Source organism: Cynocephalus volans, chromosome 1, assembly GCF_027409185.1.
Source record: "Cynocephalus volans isolate mCynVol1 chromosome 1, mCynVol1.pri, whole genome shotgun sequence".
NCBI classification, from domain to species: domain Eukaryota; kingdom Metazoa; phylum Chordata; class Mammalia; order Dermoptera; family Cynocephalidae; genus Cynocephalus; species Cynocephalus volans.
Window position 1 is genome coordinate 105,025,834 of NC_084460.1, and position 16,579 is coordinate 105,042,412.

Here is a 16,579-nt window from a genome sequence, read left to right on the forward strand (position 1 = left end):
GTAAACCTTTTATATCTTCTATGCGATTTTCAAATTTAAGTACATCACATTCTTATTTACACCAAATTTGCCCCATTTCCCCCCACTGATATGAAAACACTGTCTGGGCTTAGAATCATGCATCTGTGTTTCCTGTTCTCGGTTGTGGGTTTCTACATGAATTTGTCCCACAACTTTAGATTTTTAACCAGAAGCAAAATAGCTGGATTCTTGGGAAGGAGAACTTTAATCTAGACTTCTTCAGTCTCCAGCTTGAAAATTTCATATTGTCAGCACTAAAATCACAGGCAAATTTTTTAAGTTTGGTTTTTAGTTGGAGGTGGTACCCAGCTTAAGAAAATTTTGAAATTGGGTGAGCCACCATTACTTTATTTTAATAGTGAAATTACTCTTTATCCATAAATAAACTTTAGAAATACTTTTTCAACACCTGTAATTTTTTTCTCATCTTTAACAGTCACAGTTGCAGATTATATTTCTAGAGCTGAGTCTCAGAGCAGACAAAGAAACCTCCCAAGGGAAACTTTGGCTAAAAACAAGAAAGAAATGGTAAGGAGAATTTAACCTGTAGGTCTCTCTCTCTCTCTCTCTCTCTTTTGGTATGGTTTAGCTTTATTTTTTACTTTTTAGCTTACTGTATAATCTCTTGATACCCCAAATAGACAAACATTTTAGTTTAAGAAGGTTATTTTGTTCTTGGCCCTAGGTAACTGGAGGTATGCATGCTTGAGCCTGAAATACTTTTCATTTAGACTTCTGTCTGCCTTAAGATACTGGGTTTAGAGACTTGCTTGATTTGGGAAGCGGTAGGCCGTATACCCCTTCTCAGTGATGGATATAGACCTTTTAAGTTTCAATTCTTTTAAATGCTTTAAAGGATTTGATATGTCAATGTGAGTTGAAAAAAAAAAGTGAGAAAAGCAGGCGATTATTTATTTTACTTAGGGTATTACCTATGTCATTTACCTGGTTTGCTTTCCAGTGGTTTAAAATAAAATTAGTTACAAGTTTCATTAAACAGTACAGATGCTTTCTGTGGTTTGGGCACTGCTAGGTACTATAGATAAAGAGTTTGAAAGACACAGAGAGTGGAGTAAATTAGTATTTGTTTTGACATTTAAGAATGTTTTAATTCTTTGATCCATTGTGGCATATGAAACACATTTTTTATTAGCTAATTAATGTTTATGTAGCCGTTTTCCTCCCCAGCTATAGATTTTATTTACAAAGAAGTTGAAAAAGTTGTCTCCCTTTGGCAGGCAAAAGATGTGATTGAAGAACATGGTCCTTCAGAAAAGGCAATAAATGGCCCAACTAGTGCTTCTGGCGATGAAATTTCTAAACTACAGCGTACTCCAGGAGAAGAAAAGATTAATACCTTAAAAGAAGAAAACACTCAAGAAGCAGCAGTCCTGAATGGTGTTTCATAAACTTGAAGAAGTTCCTAGTTTACAGTTCTTTTACATTACATTTACAATAGTGCTTGTACAAGCTTGCCAAAGATAGAATATGGATCGCCAGTCTTTACATCGCACTTTCAGTTCCTCCATTTGGAATTCAGAAAGGGGAGGGATCCTGAAGAAATCATATGTTAAACATACTTTGACACCTACTGTGTTATAAAATATATCATCAGATGTGCCTTGAGAATAGTATATGTAACATTAAAAAAAGTTGCTGGCTATAGGAAATGTTATTTTGTTTTCAAAATGTGGCAGAGTTGGGGGAGGTGGGTGGGGTGGGATCCCTAACGTAATATTCTTTATGAAAGCATTAGCTGCTTTTGTTACATTTTTAATAATATGCAACCACTTCACCAGAGGAAAACTAGAATGAAATGCAGTCTAAAATATTTTGCACTGAATTGTAATTTCTTCATTAGTTTGGTCTGGAAACTGGTCTGTTTTACTGTGTTTTTAAAATGCTGTATGTAGAGGAAAATCTGCAGACCACTGGAATACATTTAACTCTCATCTGCAGGGACACTGGGTGATATTGGCAGTGACTGTTCTACATTGAGGCTTTGTTTGGTTTATTTATTAAAGTGTACAGTATTTAAAGAAATCAAACATAGCTTTAGTTAAAACACTAAACTGAATTAGTCATGTTCATTCAGACATAACCTGAACTACTGAAAAGATCAATTTCCAGAGGTTTGTTCTGTATAAAACTACATGTTAGTCTTCAGTAGAGTATCTTTTTTCTTTTTCTTTTCTTTTCTTTTTTTTTTTTTTGATTTTGGTTGTTTGATGTGCAATATGTTTTTGTATGCAGGTAGTAAATAAACTTTGATCTTCCATTTGCTGATTTTTAACTTTCTACTTTTTATACCAATTGTTGCAAAATAATAGGAGCTACTTATAGGCCTAGAGTAGTATACTTTGATTGCTTTTTAAAAGCATCTATACTTGCTCATAAATAGTATTAAAATGCCAGTTGGCCACTTAATTATTTTGTAACGAATCCTCTGAAATCTTAACACTTAAACTTTACGCTGTTAGATGGCTTAGGGAATTGATAATGCATTTGCTATTAGGAAGAAAAATCTTTGTAACATAAAATTCTAATCAAAGGCAACTTTTGGGAGATAATGGGGGTTAGAAGCCAGAATTTTACTTTTGCCCTTCATTATTTTTAAAAAAGTATGATGAGTAACTTTTAAAATGAGGAATACGCTAATTGCCTTTTGATTCTCAAGGAAATAATTTTTAAAGGTTTTCATATCTGTGAGTGAAAAGCCATAAGTAAACTTTTTTCCTGTAAATATTTCTGACAGATGACTTAATTTTATGAAGACACATTTACACGAAATTTGTCTTAGAGTAACAATGATACAGTAATTTATACAACTAATTGTGAGGTCAAATAATTGTGGACTTAGGGGAGGGTTTTACCCCAGGATACTATAGACCTTTGAGCAAGAATGACAGCCCTTTGTCATTTGGCATCTGAAAAGTTTTTATGTGCATAATTTGTGTTAATTTGTTATGTACATAAAAATCTTATGTGAAATTTATATGAACTGGAGGATAATTGAAGATATAGTTAAATATGTAAAAATTGCCATTGCGGTATATATATAAACCCTAGCCCTCAAATTTATTTTAATTGGGTTTAAAATGTGCCGTTATTAAACGATTTTTCCTGCAACCTCTTTAATGTCCCTGATAACTGAGAATTCTTAAAGTGTGAGTAATGCAGTTCCTGAACTTTGTATAAAGATACATGAAGTAATTTCAAATCCTTAATTTAAAAAATTTACCTGCAAATGTCCTGTTTTTTATTCCATCAAAGCTAGAAGCAAGTTAAACTGTTGGCCTTTTTATTCTTAGTTCTCTTGCATAATTGGGTTACAAATTAACTGTAAGGTATCAGAAGTTTAATTAATCCCCAAATTGGCAAATGTGGTATAAAGAAAAAATGATTTTTCATTTTCTTCCATGTAGAATAGTCAGATTTACCACAATCCTTTTTCCCTAAAGATTGTTTCAATGGGAAAGGATGAAACAGAAGCGTCTTAAAAAGTGGTTATAGCTGAAGCAGTTCGGTAGACTAGCAGTAACCAGTAAACATACTCTAAGAAATAGCTATTATGCTTTTATTACATTACAAGTGACTACACCTAGTGTCCTGTCCTTTTTAAAAGATACATGTTCTCTGAAGCAGGTTAGATTTTTTAAAAAAAAGTACTACAGCATTGGGATAAATCAGGCCTTTGTTTTTTTTACACAGTATATACCTAAAATTCAGAGGTATAAGTGAAATTTTGCCCACTTCCCAGAGGTAACCATTGTTGATTCAGGTAACCTTCCAAGCTTTTCTTTTCTTGGTGTCTGGTTGGTATGGGGATCCGAACCCTTGACCTTGGTGTTCTCAGCACCATGCTTTCCCAAGTGAGCCAACCAGCCAGCCCACGGGGTCCATCTTTTTGGCTGCTAATCCAGTTAGCTGAGATGTTGCTATGGTAGAACTTGCCCCAGTATACACAAAACAAAGATACTCAAGCAAAAAATGTATTCTGAAAGATCTTCTGTAACTCAAATACTGTTTTAGCATATATATATATATATATATGTGTGTGTGTGTGTGTATATATGTATGAAATCATATATGGAACCTGAACTGAATCATGAAGTGGAGGAGCTGAGACTATGTGGGGGGCAAAAAATGATTTTTCCTGAATCCTTGGAAGGCCCAGCATTCTTGTTAGGTATCACCTTTTTAAGGCCTTTAAAAAGAGTAAAGCTTTTGCAAATGTTTCTGGTAACAGGTCAGACATCATTGGTAAAAGTATAGTAGGGATATACAGAAATCTTCATTTTAAATATTTTAAATGTGGAATTGAGAGGCAGCACATCAAACCATTGCTTAAGACAAGGCTGAGGGGGTTTGCTTAAATTAAGGGTTTTTTTTTGTTTTGGGTCTGTTTTTTAAAAGTAAGCACAGGTGTGATAGGTAGGCAAAAGAAGTGAAGAATAGGGGAACATAGCTGTGATAAGTAGCTGGTGTTTTAACTCTTATGTTCTGGGTGTCCATGTGGGCCATTCTTTTATGGCTGGGTTCCATCACCTTTGTGCTAAGTCACTGTTATTTTTGTAGCTACTGTTTGCTGTAAGTCTAGTGTTTTATAACCTGAGGAGGGTCTCTGTAGAGTTGGTATGTAAACTAAATGTTGTACTTGGACTGGGAAATAGTACCATTTGTGTCTTCTGCAAGCATGTTTACACTTTTTTGAGATTCAAACCATCTAGTTAGTATTCTCATGGGCTGTGCCTACAATTATATTAAGGGCAGATAGATGGGAAACTGTGGCTATTTATAATGCCTAAGTCCTTTGTCAGTCAGATGATTGGTGGTTACTGGGATTACTTTAACCCCTGGATTCTCTAGAAGGCTTCAAGGAACTTGGATTTGAGAGAAAAAGGATGTTAATTATAAAGTCTCACTTAATCTTCCCATCTTATTAAAGGAAAATTACTTTCACCCCTGGATTTTCTAGAAGGCTTCAAGGAACTTGGATTAGAACTGGATCTTCAGATTTGGCGACAATCCAAAAGAGAGAAAGGATGTTAGTTATAAAGTCTCACTTAATCTTCCTATCTTTCCTTTTATAGTTTGGATCCCTTATACCTTTTTATAAGGATATCTGGTATAGTGAGTATACTGATCCCTATTTAAAAATTTTAGTCCTTTATTAGTGTGTGCACTTGAATATTTTAGATTATAGCTGCTCATAGTCTGTGATAGCATTTGCGTTTTATTTCAGGAACTGTTGAAATAAAGCAATAATTGCAGTCTTCTATAGTCAAACTTTTGGTAAGTGGTGTTAACTTGAAGCCATACTCTACTAATTGTTGAAATAAGTGTTAAGTTGAACAACTGGGAATTGCTACTTTTGTGGGTCAAAAAATGGTCAACTACTGGTAATTCCCTGTGGTTCAAACTAATTATACATTTTTAAGTATAATTATTTAGAAAGTCAGGAAAAATTCCAAACATATAGAAAACCTCTAATTAGTGGGTGATGGAGGCATGTATAATCTGTAAGAAAATATATTAATTTTGTTTTTTAAAAGGGTTTATCAGATACATTAGATTCAGGTTCATTTGTATCTTCCATACTACGATTTCAAGTACTGAAGTGAGGTACATAAAAATTCCCTGGGAAAACTATAATTGTAGCTGTAAAAGATGATTTCCCACAGTCATTTGTTTATTTCTTCCTTTGATAATTTGAAAAGATGATGTAGGTAAAAGTACAGAATGGACAGCAACTGTTTTAGTTCTGTTTTTTCTTTATGGTTTCAGTTTTATACAACCAGAGGAGTCTGGACTAGTTGACCTCTGGAGGGCCTTTGCAGTACTAGTATAACGAGTCTAGTCATGTGTCAGATCCTGCATAACACTTAACCTCATGCCAAGTATTCTCATATGGATCATGCTGAATTAAAATGGTGTTTGTTTTATATACATACCCATCCTGGCCATTTCCAGCCAGACTTAATGCAATCTAAAGATATCCAAAGCGGACAAAATACAGCCCCACTATTAAGTGTACCACTTAATAGCTTCTTGAATTTCTTTGTATTTCAGTGATTGGTATTTTCTTTTTTCAGGTGAAATATTTTCTGGCTGTTTGTACCGTTTTTACTTAATGGTTTAATTGTAAAATTTCCCTACTAATTTTCTAGTTTAGGGGCAATTTTCATCAAAATGTTTTCCTATTAGTTTTTCTGTTAACACGTTCCAGACTATACTGTAACACTGGACTGTTACTCTATCATTGGGTCAATAGGTAACACAGGATAGAAACTCGTTTATGTCCTGTTGCTAAGGCAACAGTTGGCTCTAAGCAGATACACAACACTGCACAACAATGCAACAACAAAAAGCAGAGCATAGGTCATTCAATCTTCCTGGTATTCAAGGTGACTCGCAGTCTAGGATTTCTTACATAGCCAAAAATCCAGGGCATTCTAAATAGTGTTTTTTACTTTAACTTAAATTTAGTTTCCTATCATTCTTTGAAGTTTTTGAGCCAAGTTCTAAATTTTCATCAGAATTAACATGTTTTGGGGATGATTTATACTTCAATGTGACCCTACTACAGGCTTCTGAAATGTAAAACATCCTTTATAGGTTGTTATCAACAGAAAGATGCTTTAAAAATTCTCATAATGGAAATAGAACTCAGCATTGTGGCCTAAAATCCTATTATTCCTATAAATTGAGCATTCAGCTTGAGTGGATTTTATTATAAGTATTTCTGACAAGAGTGTCTTTAATTAGGGCATACATTTTCAGTAAACTTAATACAATATAGCTTTTCAGTGTGGCATGGTTAACTTGTTCAGAGTTTTGCCATGTGTTAAGAAGCTGGTTACCTAATTTTTCCCAATTCTCAATGGTTTTGCTTCTAGCTGTTGCCTTTTATCCTCCTTGCTTCTGTTTGTAATTTAGAGCAAATTATGAATGGCAGAACCACATGATGAAACTTCAAGAATCAGCAGGATATATAGGGGCCACCTGTTTTCACACAAGGGGTCCCAAATATGTTTTGAATGGTTTGGGTCTTCTGGAATAGAGATCTGCGTGACTGGACAGACTATTTTCTTCATTTAAATGCTATAGTAAGTACTCCCATCATTTGGAAAATACTTGAAGGCAAGAGAATTTGCTTAAAACTAAAGGTGGGAAAAGACAGTTAACTTTTAGGACCACTCATAGCCCACTTTCATTACCAACATAGCAAAGTTTTTATACAGCGTAAAACTCATCTAATAATGTCAACCCAGATGCCCAGTAAAGGCAAAAGGGTAGGGGCTGAGGCACACAAAATCCTTGGGTATGCCAGATAAATAATAAGGCTATGGATAGGAATTTCCTCCAAACATCTACTGAGGACTAATATAGAGAACCAAATTACAAATGAACATAGTGCATTGGAGAAGACACCCTGTGCTAATTGAATTTCACTAGGCTATGTAACCTTGGAAACCCACTTGTTTCTCTAGTCATAAAATGGAGGAATCCTTGCAGTTTTGAGTTGGCCATTTATTTGCTTTTACGGAGGAAGCACGAGCCTTAAGAGAAATGACTTGCTCAAAGTTACTTGGCTATTGCATAAGTTTGACTTGAAACCCGCACCTCTTATCCCTAACTGTGTTTAATCAGACTTTCCTCTCCTTTTTAGAAAAGTCTATTGGTAAGCACCAACTGGTGAAGAAAAAGGCCCAAGCAAGATGCACAGTGACAAGTACCAGACTCTCGTCTCTGTACCACCAAGGGAAACATGCTTAGAATCAGGAAAGGTGCCATGGTACAGAGGTTAAGAGCATAGAACTCTTATCTCAGAAGGATCAGTCTTTCTCACTCAGCATGTCACCTTTTGCAAGTTACTATTAAACTTCAGTTACCTCATGTGTAAATGTACATAGTAACAAGTCTACTAAGATACAGGGAGAAAGCTTAGCACAATGCTAGCATGTTGTTAAGTACTCAAAAAATGTTCATGTTACAGATCAAGTATTTTGTAAGAAAATGCCACTAAAAGATAAAGCTGCTTTTATAGGTCCACTATGATCTAGATTCCTCACATAGATGACATTTAAATGTTCAGTTTGCCTAATAGCCTTCAATGAAATAGGGATTCTACTTGAAAAAGGTAAGCTGACAAAATAAAACTGATTACTTTGAAAGAATGTGCTGTACTTCTCAGTATTTTAAAGTAGTTTCCATCTTGTTAACATCTATCTTAAAACTATGCTATTTGCATTAAACACTCAGAAGTATTTATACCTTTTAACTTTTCCTTTTTAGAGTGAATGCTCTGTTGCTAGTGGCCTATTATCACACTACTTGTCTTTGAAAAATATGCTTTAAGTTTTAACTGATTCTCTCTTCCTTAATTAAAATTCTTGTTCATAGACACATCTTTTGATTAGCTGAAAGGACTGAAATAAAAGGTTCAGTCAAAATACAGCTGATTCTTATTAGTGGATTCATTATTTGTGAGTTCATCTACTCACTAAAATTTACCACCTCAAAAACTGATGCTTGACGTACTTTTCTAGGGTCACTTGTAAACATTTGCAGAGTGGCAAAAAATTTGAATCACCCCATGTGCACAAACAAGGCAGTGCTCTACCTTCTTGTTTCAGCTCTCATAAACAAGTATCCTTTTTTCACGTTCTAAGTGCCAAGTTTCATATTTGTGCTTTTTGTTGGTGATTTCACTGTTGAAGATGGTTCCCAAGAATAGTGGTGAAGTGCTGCCTAGTGTTCCTAAAAGGAAAAAAATGCTGTGATGTGCCAAGCACTATGAGTCATAGTGCTATTGGCTGTGAGTTTAATGTTAATGAAGCAACAGTATATATTAATAAGCAAGCTGTCTTTAAACAGAAACACACATAAAACATGGTTTTATATTGATTGGAAGACAAAAGTGACCAGAGACTCACAGGAACCTGCATTTTCCCTAGGAACAGTGGGTTCAGTATTTGCTAATTCAGTGCTGACAGTGACTTATAGAACATAACTACTGCAAATAACAAGAACCAACGTACTGTACCTTCATGCCCCCTTATCCCTGGAAACAGGCTAAAAAAATGTACCGTTACACAAAAGCTTTAGAAACTAGTGCTGCTTCATACTCTAAATCACAACATGTAGACTTCATCAGATTTTAACCATGGGTATAGGATAGAAAATAAAGGAGCAGATACATCCTTTAAAATGCAAACACTAAATATGATTACCTCCACTAGTTTTTACCTCGAGTCCTTGTGTTCTCCATTAATAATTAAGAACTTTACAGTGATTTAGATGGTAGATAGTCTAATTTATCATCTCAGAACTAGATATAATACTCCTGTTGGAGATCACAAACTAGTTTACATCAGATGTTTTATATAGGTCCTCTGGTTAAGATCCTTATATATTTGTTAAACCAACAGTCACTTGCCTTCGAATGTTATTTAAATTTATTAGTATATAAATTCTTACTAGTCCAAGCTACATAACATTTTAATATTCGGAGAATTTTGGTTTTCAGTTTTGCCAACTGTTTGGATGTGGTTATTACAACTGCAGAACTTAAGATTATGTCAAAAAATAACCAATTAAAGGAATTTGTAAATGGTCAGTATCTTTAAGGGGCTAGCTGAATACAATATAAATACCTTCTTGATTAAAAGCAGGACCTGTACTCAAATATTTACTAGACTGTTACAGTATAATACTGTAAACAATTCTGTTAGTGATATTATATATACATATCTAAGTCAATTTCTTAGGTCAAAGTTGTGGCTAAACTCACTTTTAAATACAAGGTCCCAAAATAAATCAGGTCATTCAATCAATAAATACAAGGTTCCAAGTAGCTGGGCCAGTTGTCTGTACCTTGAACAGCTTGAACATTAGTAAGAATCCCTACTTCAGCAACTTGGGCTAATTCCATCATATCGTATTTTAATTGCCAGTTTACCAGTCTCCCATTAGACTGGGGGCTCCTTGAGAGCAAGGACTGTCATTTTCACTTCTTGAAGAGTATATAGATACCAAATTATTTGCTAAATGAGTAATGAACAGTATTTCTATTAATATGGTATGAATTTGCCCATAATTATTGAGTACTAATCTTCAAGTATCCTAAACTATAATCTGACTTAAAACCTTCAAACTTAAACAAGAAATTTAAACAAGAAAATCATACAAAGGCTTTGATTTAGCTTGTGCTAAATCATTTTTAAACATTGTGGCTCTGAGGTATTTTATTAAAAAAGTTGGTACTCATATGCATTAACTATTATGAATTTAAAATTCATCATACATTTACTTCATTTTTTAGCTTGACCTTCCAGTAAATCTTTAGCTTCATTGATTTTGGCTGCTATATAAGGAGATCCTCCTACAAGAGAAAAGAAAAAAGGAGTAGTTATATGGATTCTCAATTCCTGTTTGGTAAAAGGCTACTCTCCTTTCAAGGATCCCAATCCTTATCCAATAGAGTTAGCAGAAATGGTGTTTTTTACTTACTTAAAATAACTAAGACATTGCAACTGGATCACCAAGTTGACCAGTGGGAAATGCGGTAATTTGCATGAGGGAGATTTCCACAAAAATGACAACTTTTTAGAAAGCTTAAACTGATAGAAATAGGACTTTAAAAAGCCGATTTATATGTGCCTATTCATGATTACAAGTCATGAACAGATATCAATTTATTTTACCGTGTTATTTTAAAACCATGATATACATTCTCAGAGGCTTCTGAGCTCTTTGGTTTGGAAAGACCCAAGTTTGCTTTAGATCCTTTTACTGTCCTTCAGTTTTTTACTTTTCCTATTATCAGCTGTTCCTTTACAATGTCATCTCTACAGCTGCTTTTCTACTAATTTGCTGGAGCAGGGATTCTCAAAATGTGGTCCTAAGACCACATCAACAAGAAATTTGGCAGAAAAATCAGTCCTCCAGAAAGGACAAGCTAAATTTAATAAAATATGCTGTGAGGTCAAATACCAAATAACTATGTTCCTGTTTAAACTGTCAAAACCCTCTTAATGAAAGGCCTCTCCTATGTAAGCAAAAGGATTTGAGCACTGGAATATAGATTTTGTGGTATATGTTCTGGCATTCAAAGGAGTTGCTTTCTTTCAGCACAGCCAAGGCTACTTAGAAATGTAACAGAAACAGATACATCCCATAGGTTTCCAACTTGGTAATCCCCAATTCAAAGTATCTAAGATGGATTGGGAAAAGTTACATTTTAATTTCATTAACTGGAATTTAACATTTCTTTTAATTATGAATGTAGACCAAAAAAAAAAAAAACCCAAACAAAACATAGTGTTAGTATTTATGACTGTAACCACTAGAAGTCACATTCTATCACAACTGTAGATCTCAAGACATTGTTAATGCTTATCACTACTTCCAAATTTTAGTAATCCTTAGATCTGCTCATTCTGTAAATAAATTTTTCACTCAGAATTTATTCTTTTATGACATCAAAAGCACACAGAGACAGTGCTCACACAAATATTTAGACATTTCCCTTATAAAATCCAAGAAGTAGACGTAAAATTATTACATTAATAACAGTCACCCCAGCATGTGCGAGGATACTTCAAAAAGTTTGTGAAAAATGTAATTAAAAGATAATATGAATGCTTCTGTGAACTTTTTGAAGCACCCTCATATAACTACTTACCTTTGTCTGGGTGATTTAAGAGCATAATTCGTCGATGAGCATCTCTTATTTTTCCTTTATTGGCAGTAGGGCTAATTAAAAAGGAAAAGGTATTATTTATTTCAGTCTTCTGGATCACATCAAAAACTTGAATATAAAAGCCAATTAAAGATATTGTACAACTACAGTACATCAAAACAACAGTATCAAAAGCTGCTTAGTAACCTCTTAATACAGAAAGAAAGTGCATATTCTGAATGAACTAAACTGCTCCTTAGAAAAGTAAGGCATTCTCAAAAATGTAATTGAACTTGATAATATTCATTACAGCAGTCCTTCTATTGGAATGAAAGCATGTTTAAGTATTTGGAAACGAAGGCAGAATTTCACCACAGAAAATGTGTTAATCAGTTATAGAAGACTGAGCACTGTGATCTGTTGAAAAGTCTATCTTTCAATGAATGAAAAAGTGCTTACATGCCAGTGTGCCTTCTTATTTGACTTTTGTATGAGTGTTTAGACCTTAATGTACGTGGAAGGAGCAGTAAGGCTCCATTGACTAGAATTGATATTATAAATCTTCCTGGCACAGAATCCCTCAATAAAGGAGAGGTCTTTTTTACATTTCCTGTTAGCTCTAGATTTGTAGAAAAATATTTTAAAATATTAGAAATTATTTTACCTTACACCTAGTATTAGTGCTGCTTCCCGTTTTGTCATTTTGGGTTCAAACCCACCTCTGTAATAGCCACCACTGAAGGCCTGAAAGAGGAAATGCATTAATAAGATAATAGAATAAACTGAAAGTTGCTAAAAAAAAAAAGTTTGTAAATGTTCATAGAACCAGTAGAAAAACTAAGACATTTCAGAGAACTTTAAGTGCAATTCCCATGACGTTTAACTTTATAAGTAGCAGCAAACAGTATTTTAATGATCATTAAACACATCAATTTTTTCCGAACAATATAAATTGTCTTGGGAATATAAGACAAAAAACCAGTGTCTCAATGCCAGTTCTTCCAAGAAAGAAGGGGGATGAAGATCATCCCAAGCTAGCCATATTCTAGGTAAAAATTTTATCTCATAATATGACAATATGGCTTAGAACTAGAACTGCTTCAAGAGGAGGATTTGGAGGTGTTTTGAGATGGCTTTAAGTGTATTTGGAGGTTCAAGGCAACCACTAAAACAAGGGTAAAATTTGAGAAAATCAGGCTATCAGTTCAGAAATCACACTGGTACAGCTTGCCATCACTCTCTTCTGTCACGTTTAATCACAACATGAAAACAAATGTTCAATAGGTTGTCACAGCCAAATTCATTTTTAACTGTGACCACAAAAGGTACGATTATCACATCTACTCATACCCTATACCCTAATTAACTGCAGCGCTAGCTAAATATCATGTTAGGGAGTGCCAGGGCCATACAGAAGAATGGATCCCCTTAGATCCCTAGATCCCTCTGTGCTTGTGATGCAGAGCAGATGAGAGAAGGCAAGAATATGGGCAGATGATGCTGAAGTTAACTGTGGATGAACAATAAAGCTTTATTTTCACAATACTAGAATTAACACTGCACAACTAATTCTGTCACATATAACATTTGATTTTCTAGGGATCATCATTACAAAGTTCAAAACTTCTACACCCTCCTTGTGGGGAAGCAAGAGAAGGGGCCCAAAGCAATCACTTAGAACTCTGTGAATGTTTGGAAATACCCTTCCTCAATTGTAGCTCTAGGCTTCTAACACAGGCAGCAAAGAATTAGCAAAAATGTTTAGTACATCTTACAGATTTTGGCAGACTTTGAAAAACTTGTTTTACTTGAGGTTCCATATGCTTCATGGCTTGCAGAACATAACGGCCTAAAACCAAGAGCAATAGAATAGGTAAATAAATCCCCAATCTCCCCTACTTCACTTCCACTCCCAAACCGTAAACCTACCTGCAAATCCTGCAGCGGCAATGGTCAGTCCAACTGCTACCACTGTACTGGCCTGGTAAAGGGAAAAAGTAAATATTTACTTTCCCTAATTCCCACCATTCCTCTTCATGCCCACTTTCCCATCCCAACGCATTACGTTTCATTTCCACGGGAGGAACAACTTTTAAGGAAAAAACATTCTGCCCAATGATCATTTAAAACCACTGCTAACTTTTATACTCAATGCATTGTAAAGGTACGAGATTTTCACTATGGAAGAAGAGGGTAAGTCGACTTGCTTATTTACCTCTGCAATAATGAAAAGGACGATTCCCTCCATTGTAAACTTTTTTCACCCCAGGGCAAGGAAATCACATTAAAGTTCAGTCTAAAGCAATGGAAATAATGTTTCTGCTAAGGAAGAAAGAACTGTTTATAGACGGCGCCTGTAAAATTTTGATACGGCATTTTCAACGATAAAAGTGGGTGTAACGAGGAAACTAGCTTTTCAGAGCCCCTTCGGCACAGTCCCGCCTCACCGTCTTGTCCTAACAGAAGACGGGCCCAAATATGTCCAGGAAACGGTAAGAGATCTATGTCAGCAAGAGCCAAAGGGGAAGGATACAATAAAGAGGAGCAAGTACTGTGAGGATGTGTTAAGGGAGGAGCAGATATAACCAAAAGCGGTTCGACTAATCTCCGGGTCCATGACTGGCTCTGACCTTACAGGCGTTCAAGGGGAGCAAAGCCTTCGCGCCCAGAGTCCGGGGACGGGGGACCAGGGGCTGGAACCCCCTGCAGAAAGACGCTGTAAGAACACAAAGACCCAGGAGGGTGAGCCAAGAGCTTTGTGTCCTGGAGAGAATGACGCGCCGCAACGTAAACCTCCCGCCGGAGTCGCACTGGGGAGCACAAACTCAGCTCCATTCCTCTGAGGTCAGAGGCTGAGGCTGAGGCCTGGGGGGGGAGGTCGCCCAGGAGACCGGAAGGCCGCACTCACCATGGCTCTGGCTTGGCTCCCGTGCCTCCACCAGGAGCGCGATTCATCCCAGCCTAGGGGCCGCGGCCACCAACTTTACCAGAAAGCGACGAGGAAACCACCACCAGGAACAAACCGCCTAAGCACAGGCGCCCTACGAATACGGCAGTAGCGGCCGCAAGTTCGGTCGGAAAACTGTCGTAAAAGGGGGCCGCGGAGTCGGGGGAAGGTCGTTCATGCGATGGGTAAACTGAGAACGCGACTTCGGGTTGGATGAAGGGTGGGCGGGTTGCCGCCTCATTGTGTGGGCCGGCTGTGTGTGTTCTGCCCTTTGCTCCTGGCCTTTGGGTATTTGGAAGTTCTTGCGAGGTAGGACATGGGTGAGGAAGGGCATAGCACATTCTCTACAGTCTTACTCAGAACGGTTTTCCTTTCCTACCTCTTAGCACCTCTTTTCCTTCCTTTCCTTTCCTCGCTTTACTATTCTGTTTGTTTGTTTATTATTGTGAGGGGTAGTGAGTATACCTAAATATGCTGTGACAGATTTCCACTGTGAAGCCAAACAAATATGTAGGAACTCAGTGTAGCAAACAAACCAAACGAACAAACCACGCTGTGTTTCGGGGGTTGCTCAGTAGCATTCTTTTATTTAAAAAAACTTTATTTAGGGGTGCTGATAACACCAAGGTCCAGGATTCGAGCCCCGTACCAACCAGCCAGCCCATCAATCAATCAATCCAATAAAAAAACAGAACCCAATTTTATTTAAAGATGTGACTTGACAGGACTTTCTGTGAATGTTTTGAGTTTTCACTTTGTAGAATGGGATTACCACTTCAAAGATTTGATATTCTGATCACGGGATCTCAAAATCCTGCAACTGAAAAGTGCTATTTAAAATTTTTCCCTTTCTCCCCAAATAAAATGTAGGGCTTGATTTTGCCCTTATGAAGCTGAGCAGGCCCCTCAAAAGTTAGGTGGAAAGTTCCATAGTTCCTGAGTCCCTGGCCTTCAGGTAATATGTAATATACTAGCTAGTGATTGTAGTTAAAAGACAAAGATAGGAAAGTTTCACCAGGTATAAGGTAACAATACCTATAGATCTGAATCAGAGTTATAAGACTTTGCATTACCCTTTCGGGGGATATAGATAACATCACTGAGGCATGTCCCTGAGTTGTTTTCCAGAAAACCAAGACCTCCCCCAAAGGAGCACATGACTACCAGTTGACGCTGGAAGTAGCCCCAAGACTGAATGGAAGATTCCGAGAATAACTTGTTGATTGCACAACTGGCACCCAATCAACACTGTCTGTGAGCTGACTGATCATTCATCAAGACCCTTACTCATGATTTTACCCTATATAAACCTTTGCCACCAACCAGTCAGGGAGCTTGAGTTTTTAGTGTGAACTACCTGTCCTCCTTGCTTGGCGCTTTGCAATAATAAAACGCCTCTGTTTCCATCACTGCAATCCCGGTGTCAACATATTGGCTTTGCTGCAAGCTATTTCGGTTTGGTAACACAGGGCATCAGTTTCATATATCTTTATGTAAATGCTTGAGAAGAGAAAAATAAAAGGAAGTTTTACAATGTGATGTTTGGATGATCAAAGGAAGTTTGGAGTTACTTCCCACTTAGAACTTACAGAATATTAAAACTCTGTTTACATGGCAGTGCAATTCTTTGATTAGTTTGTTGGTTACTAGACAGATATGCAAATTTCTTGCTTTGTTTTCCTTATCTATAAAAAAGTTTTAATTTGGATCTAGGGCTAGAAGAGCTCTTTTTTAAAAAGATTTTTGTGATGTGATTTATTGTCATAACATGATTTAAGGTGACATCCAGCACTGAGACACTAGTTTTAAGTGTATATCTTCCTCTTTTGCTTCCCTTTTATTTAGTTTTCATCCAACAATTACAAAAGAAATAATCAAATGAAACTTAAGGCCTTGGGACCAAATTGGCAGAAACAAGCTAGAAT

The 16,579-nt window shown here is 36.2% G+C and overlaps 2 protein-coding genes across 5 annotated transcripts in view; one reads left to right on the forward strand and one right to left on the reverse strand.

Annotated features, from left to right (window-relative positions):
• Positions 1-2,307, forward strand: part of FXR1 (FMR1 autosomal homolog 1) — a 54,435-nt gene extending 52,128 nt beyond the window's left edge. For 2 of the 4 annotated variants that reach the window (XM_063113311.1, XM_063113312.1), the window contains 2 exons: positions 458-549; positions 1,260-2,307. In XM_063113311.1, coding sequence (XP_062969381.1) covers positions 458-549; positions 1,260-1,430 — 263 coding nt within the window. In that variant the 3' untranslated portion in view covers positions 1,431-2,307. The remainder of the gene's footprint in view (positions 1-457; positions 550-1,259) is intronic. The other 2 variants (XM_063113314.1, XM_063113313.1) reach the window with 1 other exon arrangement.
• A 7,936-nt stretch (positions 2,308-10,243) lies between these two features.
• On the reverse strand, positions 10,244-14,763 carry DNAJC19 (DnaJ heat shock protein family (Hsp40) member C19). Its single transcript, XM_063113315.1, has 6 exons — positions 14,616-14,763; positions 13,637-13,688; positions 13,483-13,556; positions 12,372-12,451; positions 11,711-11,781; positions 10,244-10,408 (listed from the first exon to the last, which is right to left on the reverse strand). The coding sequence occupies exons 1-6, from the start codon at positions 14,616-14,618 to the stop codon at positions 10,338-10,340; spliced, it is 351 nt and encodes a 116-aa protein (XP_062969385.1). The 5' UTR covers positions 14,619-14,763; the 3' UTR covers positions 10,244-10,337.
• Between the last annotated feature and the right edge of the window lie 1,816 nt (positions 14,764-16,579).

Bases quoted from the DNA above. Each gene is read 5' to 3' on its own strand.
- DNAJC19 (XM_063113315.1), bottom strand. The intron at 13,557-13,636 runs GTAGGTTTACGG...TCTTGGTTTTAG, and splicing joins TGCCGCTGCAGGATTTGCAG to GCCGTTATGTTCTGCAAGCC. The intron at 10,409-11,710 runs GTAAGTAGTTAT...TTTCTCTTGTAG, and splicing joins CTTAAATCACCCAGACAAAG to GAGGATCTCCTTATATAGCA.